Source organism: Anopheles marshallii, chromosome 3 (genome assembly GCF_943734725.1).
Source record: "Anopheles marshallii chromosome 3, idAnoMarsDA_429_01, whole genome shotgun sequence".
Lineage (NCBI taxonomy): Eukaryota > Metazoa > Arthropoda > Insecta > Diptera > Culicidae > Anopheles > Anopheles marshallii.
The window spans coordinates 82,954,929-82,969,639 of NC_071327.1; the positions used below are offsets into that span (position 1 = coordinate 82,954,929).

A 14,711-nucleotide genomic window follows, 5' to 3' on the forward strand; every position below is an offset into this window, starting at 1 on the left:
CAAAACTCTAAGCACATCGATCGAAACGAAGACGAGTGTTGGAAAGGTGAAAAATAGCTCAAACTTGTCGGCCAATCCTTACATAAGCTTGTACAACAATATAATCTGTGTCATAATGCGAACCAATCGCGAACTGATAGGGTTCGTCGTTGCCGGCCCATTGCTGTCTGCCAGGCGGCCTATTACTGTATGCATGTTTTGTTCGACACGTTTGTGGTGGGTTTTTTGGTATTCACCTGCCCATCATTCTTTCGCCATCTTTCTCAGCACTGTTTAAACCGCCGCACAGTTTAGGCGACGATACGCCGGCCCTTAAATGGGACGAACTGCGAGGGGTTACCCAAAACAATTTAGCAATTGTTGCTTTTACACGTTTACAATTGCTTCATTTGTATGCTTCTGTGAGCTATGAAACTTGCACATAGTTCCCAAACCGATTGTTCGTTCCAGAAACAGTTGGTTTCATCATTTCAGATTTCAGTGGACAGAAGTTTCTTGACTCACTCGTTATCATGAAAGATCATGGAAGAAGATCCTCAAAATTTTCCGTATCAATTTAATAGTTCGAAATATTGTGCGATGGAATGGTGAAAATATTTCTCATCCTAGAGCCTTTAAATGTCATTATTGAAAAAAAATCTTGAGAATCGACCCGACAAACACGATGGATTGGATTTCAGCTAACAAGAGAAAATCCATTGCTGGAGGTAATACTAATCTGATTATCTGAGTAAACTGCCATTATCATTAGATATTTTGCCTCTATAATAGGGGGTGACATTTATGCACTAACCAATACTTCCTAGAAGTTAGATAACCTGCCTTTCCAGCCACCCGAAACACGCTCGTTAAGCGCATCAAATTGCTCGGACGTGATCGTGGGGAAGGGTTTTGTATTCTGAGCTCACAACTAATTCGTCCCTTCCTCTTGTGTGTCTTCCAGCAACCTTCCACACACTATCGTTTGTTCTCTTTCGCTCGATCCAGATCTTTTACGGCATCCGAGGCAGATTGTCGAACATCACGAAAGTCCACAAGTACGTTGAGCAGATAAAAAAGTCACCATCATCATCGTCGAGGTCGTTTTGTTTGGGTGTCGGTTATGAAGCTGCAGGGGGCTGCACCAGGGAGGGAGAGCTATCCTCCAAAAGACACTGGACCGGTCCGAAGGATCGGACTCGAACCGCAAGCAACAAGTACACATGTTACTCAACCGGCTTCCCCTTCTCTGATGCGTCAGCAGCGAACTGTGTCGTAGGTCCCTCCCAAATGGGCGACTAAACGTGCTAGCGAGACCTACCGACCGACTGACTGCGCTAAAAAAAGCAGCAAAAAGGGGCCGAGTATGCGCACAAGTCCACCATTAGCTGAGACCCTCGATTCACCCACTCGGAGCAACCGCAGCAACCCTACCCAGCGCGTACAGTGACAGTGCCGGATGAAGGATTAAGTTTGCTTTTATCATTAACAAATAACGCTTTTGCTTGCCAAGTTCAGCAATTAATAAGAAAAAAAAATTAAAACATTACAAAGCTCTAACCTAACCCGGCCTAACCTTTTCTTTAAACACCCAATGCGACACCCATCACTGTACACTTACACTTTCATCGACAGTCGCCATCGAAGGTGGCTGTGGCTGCACATTCGGTGCATGTGAACATTCCTTTCCAGCAGTCCCCCGCCGTATGCACTATCGCCACCATTGCTTTATGTGGGAAACAAGCCCGACGGAGAAGAAACCACAACAACAAAACAAGCCTCTCATAAAAAGCCCTGCGCGCTTAGCGCCCTCCTGCCGCCCTCCCGCACCGGGCGAATGGCATTACATCAAAAGACTTGCGCGAGAGCAACGCGAGAAACCTCCTTCTTCTGTTGCTCGGCAACCGTTGCCGGGTATTATAGCGGGGTTTTCGGTTTCGTTGCGCTGGTTTCGGGCCACACGGCAGCACCGTACCGGAGTCAGTATCCACTTGGCCGACGGTGGCACTAGACGCATAAACATTAGCTCGCCGCAGTTGTTCCCCCTTAGGTAACGCATAGACGCAGGGCAGCTAGACTACGGACCAGCTTTATTTTCCAGCTTTGGCGTGTTAGCGTTTAGGGTTTTTTTTATTTTAACGAGCTACTAGCGATAACGCGTGTGCGTGTGTGTTTGTGTTTCTTTCCCGCGGATCAGATACACCTGGCTGACAAGTGGGATTGCATTATTTCCAGCGCTACTAACGACGACGGTGACGCCGATGCTTACATAAACAGTGACAGATATTTGCATCAGCAGCGAAAAGAAAGGAAAGGTGAAGCAAGAAAACACCGTGCAGAAACAAAAAAAAACCGCAAGTGATCTCAACAGTTACACAGTGAAGTCTCCCGATTTGCCGAATTTCCAAATTGGTTGAAGCTACAAAAAGCATACCCTTTGCCATCTAGTGCTCATTGGTGGTACAGTGTCCCGAGTAGTGTTCTTGTTCGTACATCACCGTCTTCGCTGCCATTAACTATGAAGCTGCTTAACGTGCTGCCGGTTGCTGCCTACTTTTTCCTCTTCATTCTACTCTCCTCCAGTGACTTCAACGAACGGAGGTCGCTGGTGCAGGCTCAGGAGCCACTGTTCGAGCTGCCGGTACAGCTGATCGGTTTCCCCGTAATCATTCTCTCCGTCCGTTTGGCAAACTTTGCCAAAAAGCTAGCCTACTCGCTAAATCCAAGTAAGTAACGCCAAGTGGCTGGGAAGGTCACAGCACGTGCTAGAACAATGAACACGTATTCGGTCTTTACGCACCGCTGCGTCCATGTGCGTGCAATTGCCCATGAGTTTTTTTGAGTTTCGCTTCGGCTCAAATCATGTAAGGACAGTTTCTCAAGTAGCTTGTGTCAATGCACGCCATACTGTGCGCAGCCTGTGAGGTCACGACTAATTAAGCGAGAACAACTTGTCGAAAAAAGAAATCTCCCATCCAGCGCGACCTAGACGGCAAGCATAAGGCTGAAGGTGGCTATTTCCTTGAAGTTCCCAATGCGATGCCCTTTTTGGTAACGGACAGCACCAAAACAAGTTGTTCTAGTAGTAGCCTTCGACCTGCGTTTGGCAGATACCACAATCAGTCAAACATTTCACCTTGGCCGCAAGGTAAACCGGTGGCCATCACTATCGCTGATCATGACTTATTCAATACACGATCCGTTATCAGTTTCGATCATCATCGCCTGCTTTGTGTTTTCAAATTTCAACCACGGCTAGCCATCCAAGCAGCCACACATATACGGTTTATTTTAAGCTTCTAAGCTCCCAGTGTAGTCCGGGCTAGAAGATTAAGGTGCAAAAATGGAGCTTTTTTTGCTGGGATGATTTTATTTTGACCATTTCACAGTCTTTCTTCCTTCCACCAGTAACCAGCGCCTCACGGACTTGCTGCGTTGTATGATGATGCTATGGGGTAGCTCAACCGAGGTTGACCACTTGACCCACATTTGCGGACGCTTCAAGTTGCGCGCACCGTACGTTCGCTCATCTCACTCACGTACTCTCTCACTTACCCTTTCCTTACGGGGTGCGTAGACACAACAGATGATTTATACAGCGAGGAAAAAGCGGTTGGGTGGAAGGTTGGAAGGTAGAAGTCTCAGGGGGGATATTCATTCGGTGGACGAAACTTGCGTCTTGAGTCCCGTTGCAGCGAAAATGACATGCGGATCGACGATAAGTGATGCAGTCGTATTGTCGATGTGCTCCACGAACCGTTTCCAGCGGCCAGATGTATCATTTCGAAACATCGTCTGTAACTGACCGCTCATCGCTTTTTGGCCATTGGCCGTCCAAAACTTTATGCCGCATGTCGGAAGCGTTTGGCGATTCATTTGGGGCACAGCTTCGCGTCCGGACCGATGGATACGACCCGGCTGCGTGACCTTATTTTGCGCATCAAGCCCACCTGTTGTGCATGGCAGATCGAAAAGATGAAACATGTACGTGTTGTGTGTGCTGTGCAGTCTCACTCGAACACACACACGCACATGGTAAAGAGAGTGGGACAAAAAGCTCGTTAAAATATTTTCACCAACCAGGAGGTAGTAACTGTAAATGGATACACACCCTGTAATGTTCGGGAGGAATCAGAATCGGAGAAGTACTGGGGACGGTCGAGTACCTCCAGAGTGTTAATTTCGCCCCGAACACCACCCGAAAGTAACGGAAGGTCGTCCGGTTGTTTGTCCGGCAATTACTGAGCGCTTACTCACCACACAGGAAGCGGATTTCTGGAACGGCGGACACGTTGGACATTGGCGGACGCATGAGAAGTGAAGTTGTGTCCTTCTGTGCCTAATTTTAAGCTGTCGGCTATAAGCAGCAAACGTAATGGAGTATTTTATTGCGTGTTGAAAGAGCTTAACCCCACCATGTCAGGGTTGTTGAAAGCTCCAGTGATGGAGTTGCAGGATGGAGTACCGCGACCTACATGATAATGGAAATTGCTACTCAAGAAGGCTGTCCAACACAGCAAAGTCTTTCCAAACTCGGGACACGAAACAACGAAGCTTCCTCAATTTCTGGACGAGAAATCCCTCCCTGTCCCCATCTACAGCGAGAAGCAAAGAGAAAAATTGGGTCCATTAATCGCACCACGTGTCCGCGTAGGTTTTCGCAATGCTTTCTTCCACCTTAATGCCTTGGCATGTCAATCCGTCAATTATCGTCCAACCATTAAGGCAGGTGTGCCTGCGCAAAACTACAGAAGGAAGTCTCTTGGGGAGATTAATCCGCGCAGCGCGAATATAAAAAGCGCACGCTAAACGATCCACATCGAACATTACCGATCTCTCGGTCGTATTCGATCAGGTGGAATGAAAAGAAAAGCCCCTAATGTGGAAACAGTTGTCATTTCCTTATTGGCGAGTAAAAATGAGCGTTTGTTTTTTTTTTTTGTGTGTGTTGTTTTCGTGGGCAAAGGAAAGCGGAGTCGAGCAGTGTGACTGCACACTACACCAGCACACGGTTGAAACATATATTAGCCAGCACTAATTTCTTCTTCGTACTCGCGATCAACGCCTGTACAGTGCTTTGTCCCTCCGGGTACATGGGAGAAGGGGGCTGCACTATGGCTCATTAAAACCGTTTGCATCGAATCTTCGAACCGATGGAATGGTGCCTTTTTTCTGGAGCTGCAAGACACCAAAGCGACAAGACATGCTGGCTGCTCCGAAACCGAAAAGCCGTCACGTAATCGCATCAAAATAGAAGCGCATTGCATAAATATGCTTTAAACTGTGTCGATGCTCGAACTAAACTGCGTACCACAGGTGGGATTGGTTCGCGTCGGTTCCAAATTGGCCTGTTGTTTTCTGGCTGGTTGACTGGGTGGCGTGCGATGAATGGAGCGTAAAACTGAAAGTGAATCGGGGCGCAACGTGGTCGGGGTGATTGGATGATCATAAACCGTAGAAGCATTCTCACAGCATTTGGTAAACGACATTATCTAAAACTGGTTCCAGCGAAAGCATCCACGGCTAGAAGCGTCCACCCGAGGCTTATGACCTTTTAATCACCATTTCACATCCCATCTTCTTTTGCCCCGATCTCCGACAGAGACCTACCAATCTCGTAGCCGTCGGGAGACGCTGCATCCGGAAGAACTGTCACGGCTAGCGATCGATGTGGTACAGGCGGAGCGGAAAATTCTTCACGAGTTCGGACCCAAGGCATGCATCGAGGAGGAACCGTGTCGAATTCACGCCGTCAGCAGCGCACGGCTAGACAACTATCAGCCCGACTGGGAGGATATTTTGAAGTAAGCATTATTAAATTCTTACACACCAGTACGGTACGATTACTAACATGCTTATGCTTCCCATCCACACGCATACCCACGCAGAAACTACAAAACACAGACCAGCGGTATGAAACAGTGGTACTTGTTGTCCGTGTTCCTCGGTGACTACTTGCGGGACGTACAGTTCTGCAAGCAGCTGGCCAAGCGATTAGACTGCAATCGATACCAGAGACCGTTCCTGCGAGACTGAACATCCCCGTGGCGGTGCTGTTAGCTGTAAATTATCTGCGTTGTACATATAGTCCGAAAGCGATCGACCAATAAAGAGCATACGGTTTAGGTGTAAGTATAGACAACACAAAGACATAAATACATTTTACTTTAAACTGACGTAGACAGGTCGCTTATAAACGGATTTCTGGGGTTGAGATGAAAGAAATAACAGGAGCTGTTAAAGATGCATGTCAGGAATTAAATAGAGGTAGAGGAGAGAAAAAGAGAATCTGTGAATCGAGTTCACATTACCACATACTATCAAAGACAAGATAGTGATCGAGAGTGCAAGTAAGATGGAGAAATCGAGAGCAAAAACTACATACTTCAACAAAATCCACATACTTCAGATTGAGAAGTTCTTACAAAAGATCGTGGAAGTTCGCAGAATATAAATGAAAATTCACCATCATCTAATGGCCGGGTTTCGGATGAAAGCAATACTGCAACTGGCGTGTTTCTGTTCTAACAATGAAATCTGTACATTTAATTCTTAGTATAATCGCTTTAGATACTATAATCGAGTTAACATTCTATTCAATAAATACTATTATGATGTCCGTAACTATTAGCAGTTTGCTGTGATCTTGCTTACGTTTGTACGGTTATAGTTAGATTTCATTTATGGTTTGTGGTATGGTGGACTCACGATCAAACATGGGCTTTCATGCTAGAGTTAATCAGTTTAAAAACTCATGCGCTGTTTTGCTTTACTTGAACTATACTATACTGCTGAGTTATTAATTTTCGAAGCCAAACACTCATTTTACTTGCGGCTTTGCAGCTACTACTTACTACACCTCTGTCCTTCTTGTAAAAACGGAAGTTCTCACCAATCTGATATTCCTGCACAAAGTGATGCAGCGATCCGCGAAAACTCATGGACTTATATTGTGCTAAAACTAGGCGGCTTTTACGTCAATGTGTATCAATTTGAATTTGAAATTCAGCATTGTATACGTTTCGCTGCACTCGAGGTAACTTATTGCGATCGAAAGTAAAAACAAAAGTCGTTCACTAATGTATAGGTTCTTATAGTCCATATGACTGAGTAGATTTGTATTTGTTTTGCAAAATTTTATACATACTGGCACGTGTAATTTCCATTTGATTGAAGTTATGTAACATATGTATTTCCTTCTCCTTGCTACGGCGATAATTTTTTTACGATATTCAACGTTAACAATATATGTAAATGTGTCATTCGATATTTAATTTACTTGGCAAAACTTAGAAATACATTTCGCTATCTTGTATTACATAGTAATGTGAAAAACGTGTAGTTTTGTATTCCTCTCTAATAACATTTACTGGAATTCGTTACATTACTTTTATTTTAGTGTGATCTCTCTTTTGGTTCAACTTTGTTTGCGGCTAAAGGTTCGGCAATCCCAACCTATTCCAAATTTTGCATTTGTATTTGTTCGAAATGATTTTTCATCATGCTACGACTCCTTCTTTGCAGCAGAGTCTTTCATTAATACCTCTGCTGTGTATTAAAATCATAACATATACTTTGAGGATAAAATTACTGAGTAAAATTGTTACAGCCCGAAACAAAATCTATGCAAATTTTCCAATATCGTCTATTCGAACGATGATCGTTTATGCGATGTATGTCATGTAAACAACTCTTTGACGCCGGAGTTGCAACGCACACACACAATGCATGACTATGAATTACATACGTATTGTAAAATAAATAGAAAACTGTATGAAAGCAGATACCACGTCCAGTGAAATCTCATCCTTAAATATCGTTTAGAATGTGTCAAGAAAATGTAGGAAATGGAAATGAATGAACGGTATGAACAACAAATGCAAGAGCGTGTTCTGTTCTGCAAAACTCAAAGCCAAACTTCATCAGTACCGGTCACCTACAAGCTTTCACCAAGCGTTTGGTCAGAGTGGGACTAGGAACAGTTATGTGTGTATGTGACAGCTTTAAAACAATTGTCCGTTTCATTGGGAACTCGTTTCACAGCGTTCGCTTAGCTTAGTGAACAAATGTTATGCCCCTTAATCGTCCATCATTTGTACAAAACTAACCGGAAACATTCCACGCCTCGTGCTGTCACCTTCAATTTGGCCTTCCATCCAATTCTCATCGTCGGTTCGTTCGTTCAATACGAGTAATACTTCGCCCTCCTTGAACTCAAGCTCATCATCGTTATCAGCATTACAATCGTACAATGCTCGACATCGCCGCAATGCTCCGGTCTGTGTTGAAAGGGATGAGAAGATCAATTCTTCTTATTAATCGTTTGATAAATAACACAACTACTAGCTTTATACTTACAAAACTTCTACTGGACAAGTTGAAGGAATCTAAACCAACAGAGGCAGTACTGCCACTCTTATCGTTGCGACTATAGCTACTGTTGGAAGAATCGGCGTTACCACACGACGAAGACGCTATCGAGTTGTCTAACGTGTTTACTCGTATACCAGAAGTATCATAGTCGGGATAAGCTGATCCCTTCATCATTTCATCCATGTTCGTTTCGTACTCCGCAGTTACTGTTGGACCTTTGGCCTGTTTCGTGGAGATTATAGCAAAATATGCATCGAGTGAGTAAGTTAAATTACATTGTTTGTATATATGCCACATTATTTACCTTTCGTCGCATAACAATTGCATCATCCACAGAGGACAAGCTTTCATTCGATTGTCCATTGGAATTTAATTTTTCTGAAGAAATTAGGGGAAAAGAAAAGGATTATAAATACTATTTCACTCGACCATTAATGTGCCGCCATACCTGAATTGCCAATTATTGTTCCAACCACCTGGGAAGGGATCGGTTGTTTGGGACGGTTAGACACTGGTTTCAGCTGTGGAATTTCCCCAGCAGGCGGCAGAACTAGTTTAGCACCAGCTACAGAAAATGACATTAACAAACGTGCATTAGGTTATGAAAGACTAAATAAGAACCCATTTGAACAAGTATTGCAGCGTACCTAAGTTTCGCCCAAGTGATTCTCCGCTAGGTGAGCGCTTATGACCTCCAGTGAAGGTACTCAAGAAATTTGGATCACGACTGCCACTACCTACGCTAGTGGTAGCGGTTGAAGAAGCATACGGTTCGTATCGATCAAAAATTTTGTTATCGAACTGCAGCTGCGCCTGCATCGATTTAGTTGATCCTCCGCGCATTTCGCTCGACAACAGCACGGCGGGTACGGACGAAGCACTGCTATTGGACGCAGCATCGGATCCTCGCAAATGTGGTAATGTACTATACATGTCCGGATGATGGTGATGCAGTCCATGCAGACCATGATGCTGCGATGCAACGCCGAACAACTCATTGTCTAAGTTCTGCGAATGTCGTGGAGCATGTGGTAATGTCCCGTAGGTAGTAGGAGGAGGTGCCGGCGCCGTGCGTTTCTTCAAAGATCCCAAATTTACTGAAACAAAACATCAACATACGTAAGAATTTGGTTATGATGAAATGATAACAGTTTCACGAACCAGATGATGGCTTTTTACTGGTAGACACATTAAACGCTGCCACACTGGATGATGATAGTTGGGACGATGTAGCACCCGGCCTGGAGATGCCACTGGAGCTGCTAGATATTGGACTAGATCCCGATGTAGGAGCAGAGCTACCAACACCAACGGCATTTGATACAGAACCGCTGGTACCACTGGCATAATGCGAGGAGAAGGATGCGGATGTGTTGAACTGTTTCGGACTTGTTCCGGATGATGGGATTGGTGGTATTTGACGTTGATCGCGGACCGCATTGGGATTACAACTTGAACTGGGACTGGAACCGCTCTGAATCGAATCGCAAGTGGATGACCGCGATCGTAACGCAACCGGTGAATCGCCCCCAACAAAGCTTGGAGGTCTGGAACGCGACTTCCTTTCATCCATCAAAGCGGTATCGTCGTCTGAAAAGTCCGTTGACCCATCGTCATGTATGTTCCAATCCGTATTAATATGATCAAAAGCACTTTTCTCGCGCTTCATGGCATGTTCAATCTGCAGGAGAGAGCGAAAGCGTTAATTATTCAATACAATACCAATGGTAATATTCGATGGTGCATGGACGTTACCAATTCTTTGCAAGCTTCATTTCCCATCTCTTTGGCAATATCCAACGCAAGCTTATTCTGAGAATTACGAATATCGCAATCACAGCCAGAACGAAGCAATAACTTCATGCACTCCCGACGATCGTGCAGTGCGCATAGATGCAGTGCAGTGTTCTTGCCACTCATTTCCATCGGACCGGGTGGATTGGTTTGTTTGTTCAAACCCTGCGCAGTCATATTTTGAATAAGGAAGTCCACAATATGCAACGTAGATCCCATTTCTCGCAGCACCGCTAAATGGAGAGCTGTTTCACCAAAATCCTACAAAGAACACGAACCATTAAAGGAATTTACTATTGTTTACTATTGTTTTATAAACAGTCTTGAACTGATCTATCATTCCTACCGATGATGGCAAAACACAAGTTAAATCTGCACCCTCTGCCCAAACTTGTAACAGTTGACCAAGGTCAGCGTTAATGATGGCTTGTTCTAAGTCGCTTCGAAGATCTCGATCGTCGGCACATGTTCGCATTACGTATCGTTTAGCTACATATTTAGCACGAATGAAATCGTATCGTTCCTCCCTAGAATAAGAACAAATAACACATTCGTCAGGATATAAATCTTCAATCTGTTACAACGTAGACAGTACATAGAGCTTTCCGGCGTAAGTTTTCCTTGCGCAAGGGTGGCCTCCATCACTTCGTTCAGCGCATTATTGCCCATCGCACGGGCAACGAGAAGTTGTGCAGTAGTCAGATTATCCAGCGTTAGACTTTGTATGCGTGAATGATGTACGCCCAGATCTCGATGCACTCCCGAGCATTGTATGCACACCAGTATGCCAAAGTTCAAGCTTATCCATGTGACATCATTCCGGGAACCACAGTCACAGCACTGATCATTCCCCGGCAAATTTTGTATATGTTTAATGACGGTTTTTTGCAACTCTATTAAGCTGGGACTCATCTGTGGATTGGCATGCTGAAATGCTTTCGCTAGGGCCTTCTCTTTACAGTTGATCAATACCGACATCCACGCCTTCTGGTCCGCCTCGTCCTCCGCTTGGAAGTGATAAGACCGATTATCTGCAAACAAACAAAAAAACGAGAAGGTTAATACGTCTACTGTGTCCGATATGCCCTGCTGCAAAATAGCACCCATACGCATACTTACAACTAATTAAATCAAAGCCTTTCCTATCGTCCGCTAGAGGTTTTATCTGACAGGTTAGCAGATTTACCCTTGTCGGTGCTTTGGTTTCGTCTGCATGGCAAATGTCTAGAAATCCATCGGCTGTTACGCGGCATCGCCGTTTTTGCCATACGCGTCGCACTTTGCCCTCGCTTTTCTTCAGCAAGTGTCCACTGCGTGTAATGCCATGATTTTTATCGCCTTGTAATTGATGTAATGAATACCCGACCGCTCCACCTTTGTCGCCGGGTGGAACATTTTCCACACGATCAAAGTCTGGCGTGGAACGCAAGAGGGTACGCAATTCCAGTAGCTTCCGACGTTCCTCGTCCTGTTTGTGGCGTATGGTTTGTAGTTTAATACTGAGTTCCTCGATGTATGTACCGAAGTGGGCGATTGTCTTTAGACCATCCTTAAAGTAGCTGAAGAAGAAAACAATCACATGAAATGCGTTGTAGAGCTGCAAGTTATACTTATTCGGATAATGGTTTAATTGTGTTTTTAACGCTTGTTACTTATTAATTCTACTTACTTATTTTGAGCATGATAATATTCAACCAAGTGCTGTAGCAATTCGATCCCTTTTTTGGTTTTAATTTCATTGAATTTTATAAGATACTGTAATGGATGCGGAGTAGACAAGGTTAGAGATTTGTGTTACGAGTTAAAGACAGCACATGGCTAATATTGCTTATTCATTGTACACATTACCTCGCACATCTGTAACTGGAACACACGTCTTTCCTTTTCAATTTCCTCCGCTATTTCGGCAGGCGTAACCTCTGTTCGCATCATGCCAACTTCTTTGGCGAGAGCCTTCTTTTCCTTCTCAATTTTCATCAGTTTGGAATCGTAATCTTTGGCCGCCTTATCGAAGGGTCGTTTCATCTCTCCTTTCATACCACGCAGTTCCGACTTGAGCAGAGAATCGACAGGAAACATCACAATATTGTTGATGTTTTGCATCTGCAGACGAAAGTAATTGTTGTCAAATACAACGTCCAACAACGCTTTGACGAGCGTGACTTCTATACTAACCAATGTTTTCATTAGCGCACTTAGCTCTTTGGTTACAACGGAAAATTTCAAGAACGCTGCTCCAATGTCCGGTTCCTCTTTGGACAAAGCAACCGACCCGAGCCGTTCCAGGGCTCGCACCAAGCACATCTCGTTGTCCACATGGGCTGAAATTGAATTGCGAATCATATCGTTTCGTTTGCTCGGGCCGTTCTCGTACTAAACTTACTGTTTCCGGAATTGTGGATGGCTTTGACAGCTTTTTTAAGTTTTGTTAATCCTTCACGATCGAAATCCAATGTCTGGAAGAGAAAAACGAGCAAAAGTTACTAGTACCCAACTGTCTCTTCTGGAGTATCATGAATTCTTTTCATGATTGCATGTATTCGTTCTGAATTCTACATGAAGTATACAATAGTTTATTTGTGCTACTAAAAACTAATATATAAATTCATTCTACCATTTCAACGATGCATCCAATATGAAGAAAAACGCTCCAACATTATCTATCAGACACACGTTCCAGTGCTGCAGCCTTATATGGCTTGCACATACGGGTGCAGTGATCATTTATTGAATTTTCGAGGACGTCTAATTATTTATTCAATTCACCCTCGCATCATTAATACTGTCTGCGTTCAAAACACAAAGATGATCATACTCAATACAGCGCCATTGAAATAAAGTCCAAGATATTATAAGAACAGAAGAGTGGAGTTAATCCAACAAGTGGTACCATTTAAGTGAGCTAGAGTTTCATCAAACATTTATGGTACTGATTTTATTAAATATATGATTAAAAAACTCACCTCTTCTAGCGCTGCAATGGTTTGCCGGCACTGAACCATACGGGACACGAACGTGGACGTTGTCGGAGAGTTGTAATCCTCTCGAGTTTCTTCGAGGAACTCCCCGACACCAATAAGCTCCGGCATGATTATCGTTTGTGGATTTGATTAAAATGTATGAATTTGCACCATGTACACCACCATCAATTAGAAGAACACGACGAATCCAATAGACACGATTGTTTGTTCATTTATAGTGCATAGCTCGTTGCACTTGTACTAGAATAAAGGTAAAACTTCACCATCTTCCACTGACCGTACATTTTGTTCACACATTAACTAAGGGCCCCTTTAATCGCATACATCGTCTTCGCTATACTAATGCCTTTGCCTCAATTTCCTCTTTGCGTCTATTGATAACTTATCCTTGATCCTGTGTTTGTCCAATAGCATCGAATATAGCCTTTCACGTTGATGTAAAATGCGTGCGATCAACTTGAAAAGCCAGTGATGTTGAGTTCCATAATTTCTAAAAATAAATAGTCCACTTTTCAGATTTATTTATACGATCACACCTTACATTTCGGTGACACCTTGCTGTATTCGCGATTCACGAAGCGGATGGATGTTGTTATTATAAGTAATTTTTATGTTCTTTTTGTAGCACTACGCCTTAATTGGTATCAAAATCATATCTCCAAGTTATCACTAGAGGTACGGTTGGAGTGCAGATGCTAGACACGAGAATGTTGCTTATCATAAATGGGATTAACATGTTTCGAGCACATTCCTACTTTTTGGAACGTATTTTTGCACATTTAACAAATATGCAAAACAAAGCTCCAAACAAGGTAGTAATACGTGGATTCTATATACGTAAAAGGAGAGGCATTAATTTATGTTCGCAGAATTTATACGAACGCATTTGTATGACGCATAAATTTAGCGTACAAGCAGATAACTTTTTTGGATACTATCTCTTAATGCACAGATCAGATTCGCGTACATCCTGACCCGCCTAGAATCTGCTCCACCACATTCAACAAGCAAATGATTTCACAGGTATCACGCCCTCGATATACACAGCACATAGAGGATATGGACTAGAGTTTAGGCAGCTCACACTCTTATTGCAAATGCGCTTGAATCATCCGACCAATTGTCCGAAGCCTCCAGGAGGATAAAGTTCACGAGTGAATAATAAACGCTCCGCCTTGATACGATGCACCACCTGTAGTTAATCACGGATAACGATTGTTTGCACCAAATCTAGCACGACGTCGTCACTGTGATTAGGTTTTCCTACTTGGTTGTTTTGTCGTCGTACCGAAAAGCTGTTCGTTTTGCAATTCTGTTTCTTTTATGTCTGCTTGCGTCCTTCTGTGCAATGGCAGTGCTGCGCAAATGTCGCTTTTGTACCGTGGAACATTTACAACGATTTTATAATAATTTTAACGCGCTTTTGAAACGTTCACAAAATCAACTGCAGCAACATTTTAAATTCAATTTATTTAAGCTATATTCTGTGGTGTATATTTCTTTACTTATTTACAAAGAAATGGGGTTATATTTGATGTAGAAATAATTATTTTACACACTTTTCGAAAAACCTACTCTGTTTGG

At 43.5% G+C, this 14,711-nt stretch overlaps 2 protein-coding genes across 2 annotated transcripts; one reads left to right on the forward strand and one right to left on the reverse strand.

Annotated features, from left to right (window-relative positions):
- Positions 1-2,497: 2,497 nt before the first annotated feature.
- LOC128714201 (uncharacterized) lies at positions 2,498-6,015 on the forward strand. Its single transcript, XM_053809076.1, has 3 exons — positions 2,498-2,705; positions 5,582-5,783; positions 5,868-6,015. The coding sequence occupies exons 1-3, from the start codon at positions 2,498-2,500 to the stop codon at positions 6,013-6,015; spliced, it is 558 nt and encodes a 185-aa protein (XP_053665051.1).
- A 2,042-nt stretch (positions 6,016-8,057) lies between these two features.
- On the reverse strand, positions 8,058-13,235 carry LOC128710756 (arfGAP with SH3 domain, ANK repeat and PH domain-containing protein). Its single transcript, XM_053805609.1, has 15 exons — positions 13,110-13,235; positions 12,530-12,602; positions 12,322-12,467; positions 11,995-12,249; positions 11,816-11,901; positions 11,266-11,705; positions 10,742-11,177; positions 10,493-10,673; positions 10,108-10,407; positions 9,514-10,033; positions 9,000-9,449; positions 8,801-8,917; positions 8,657-8,730; positions 8,338-8,574; positions 8,058-8,258 (listed from the first exon to the last, which is right to left on the reverse strand). The coding sequence occupies exons 1-15, from the start codon at positions 13,233-13,235 to the stop codon at positions 8,058-8,060; spliced, it is 3,642 nt and encodes a 1,213-aa protein (XP_053661584.1).
- Positions 13,236-14,711: the final 1,476 nt, after the last annotated feature.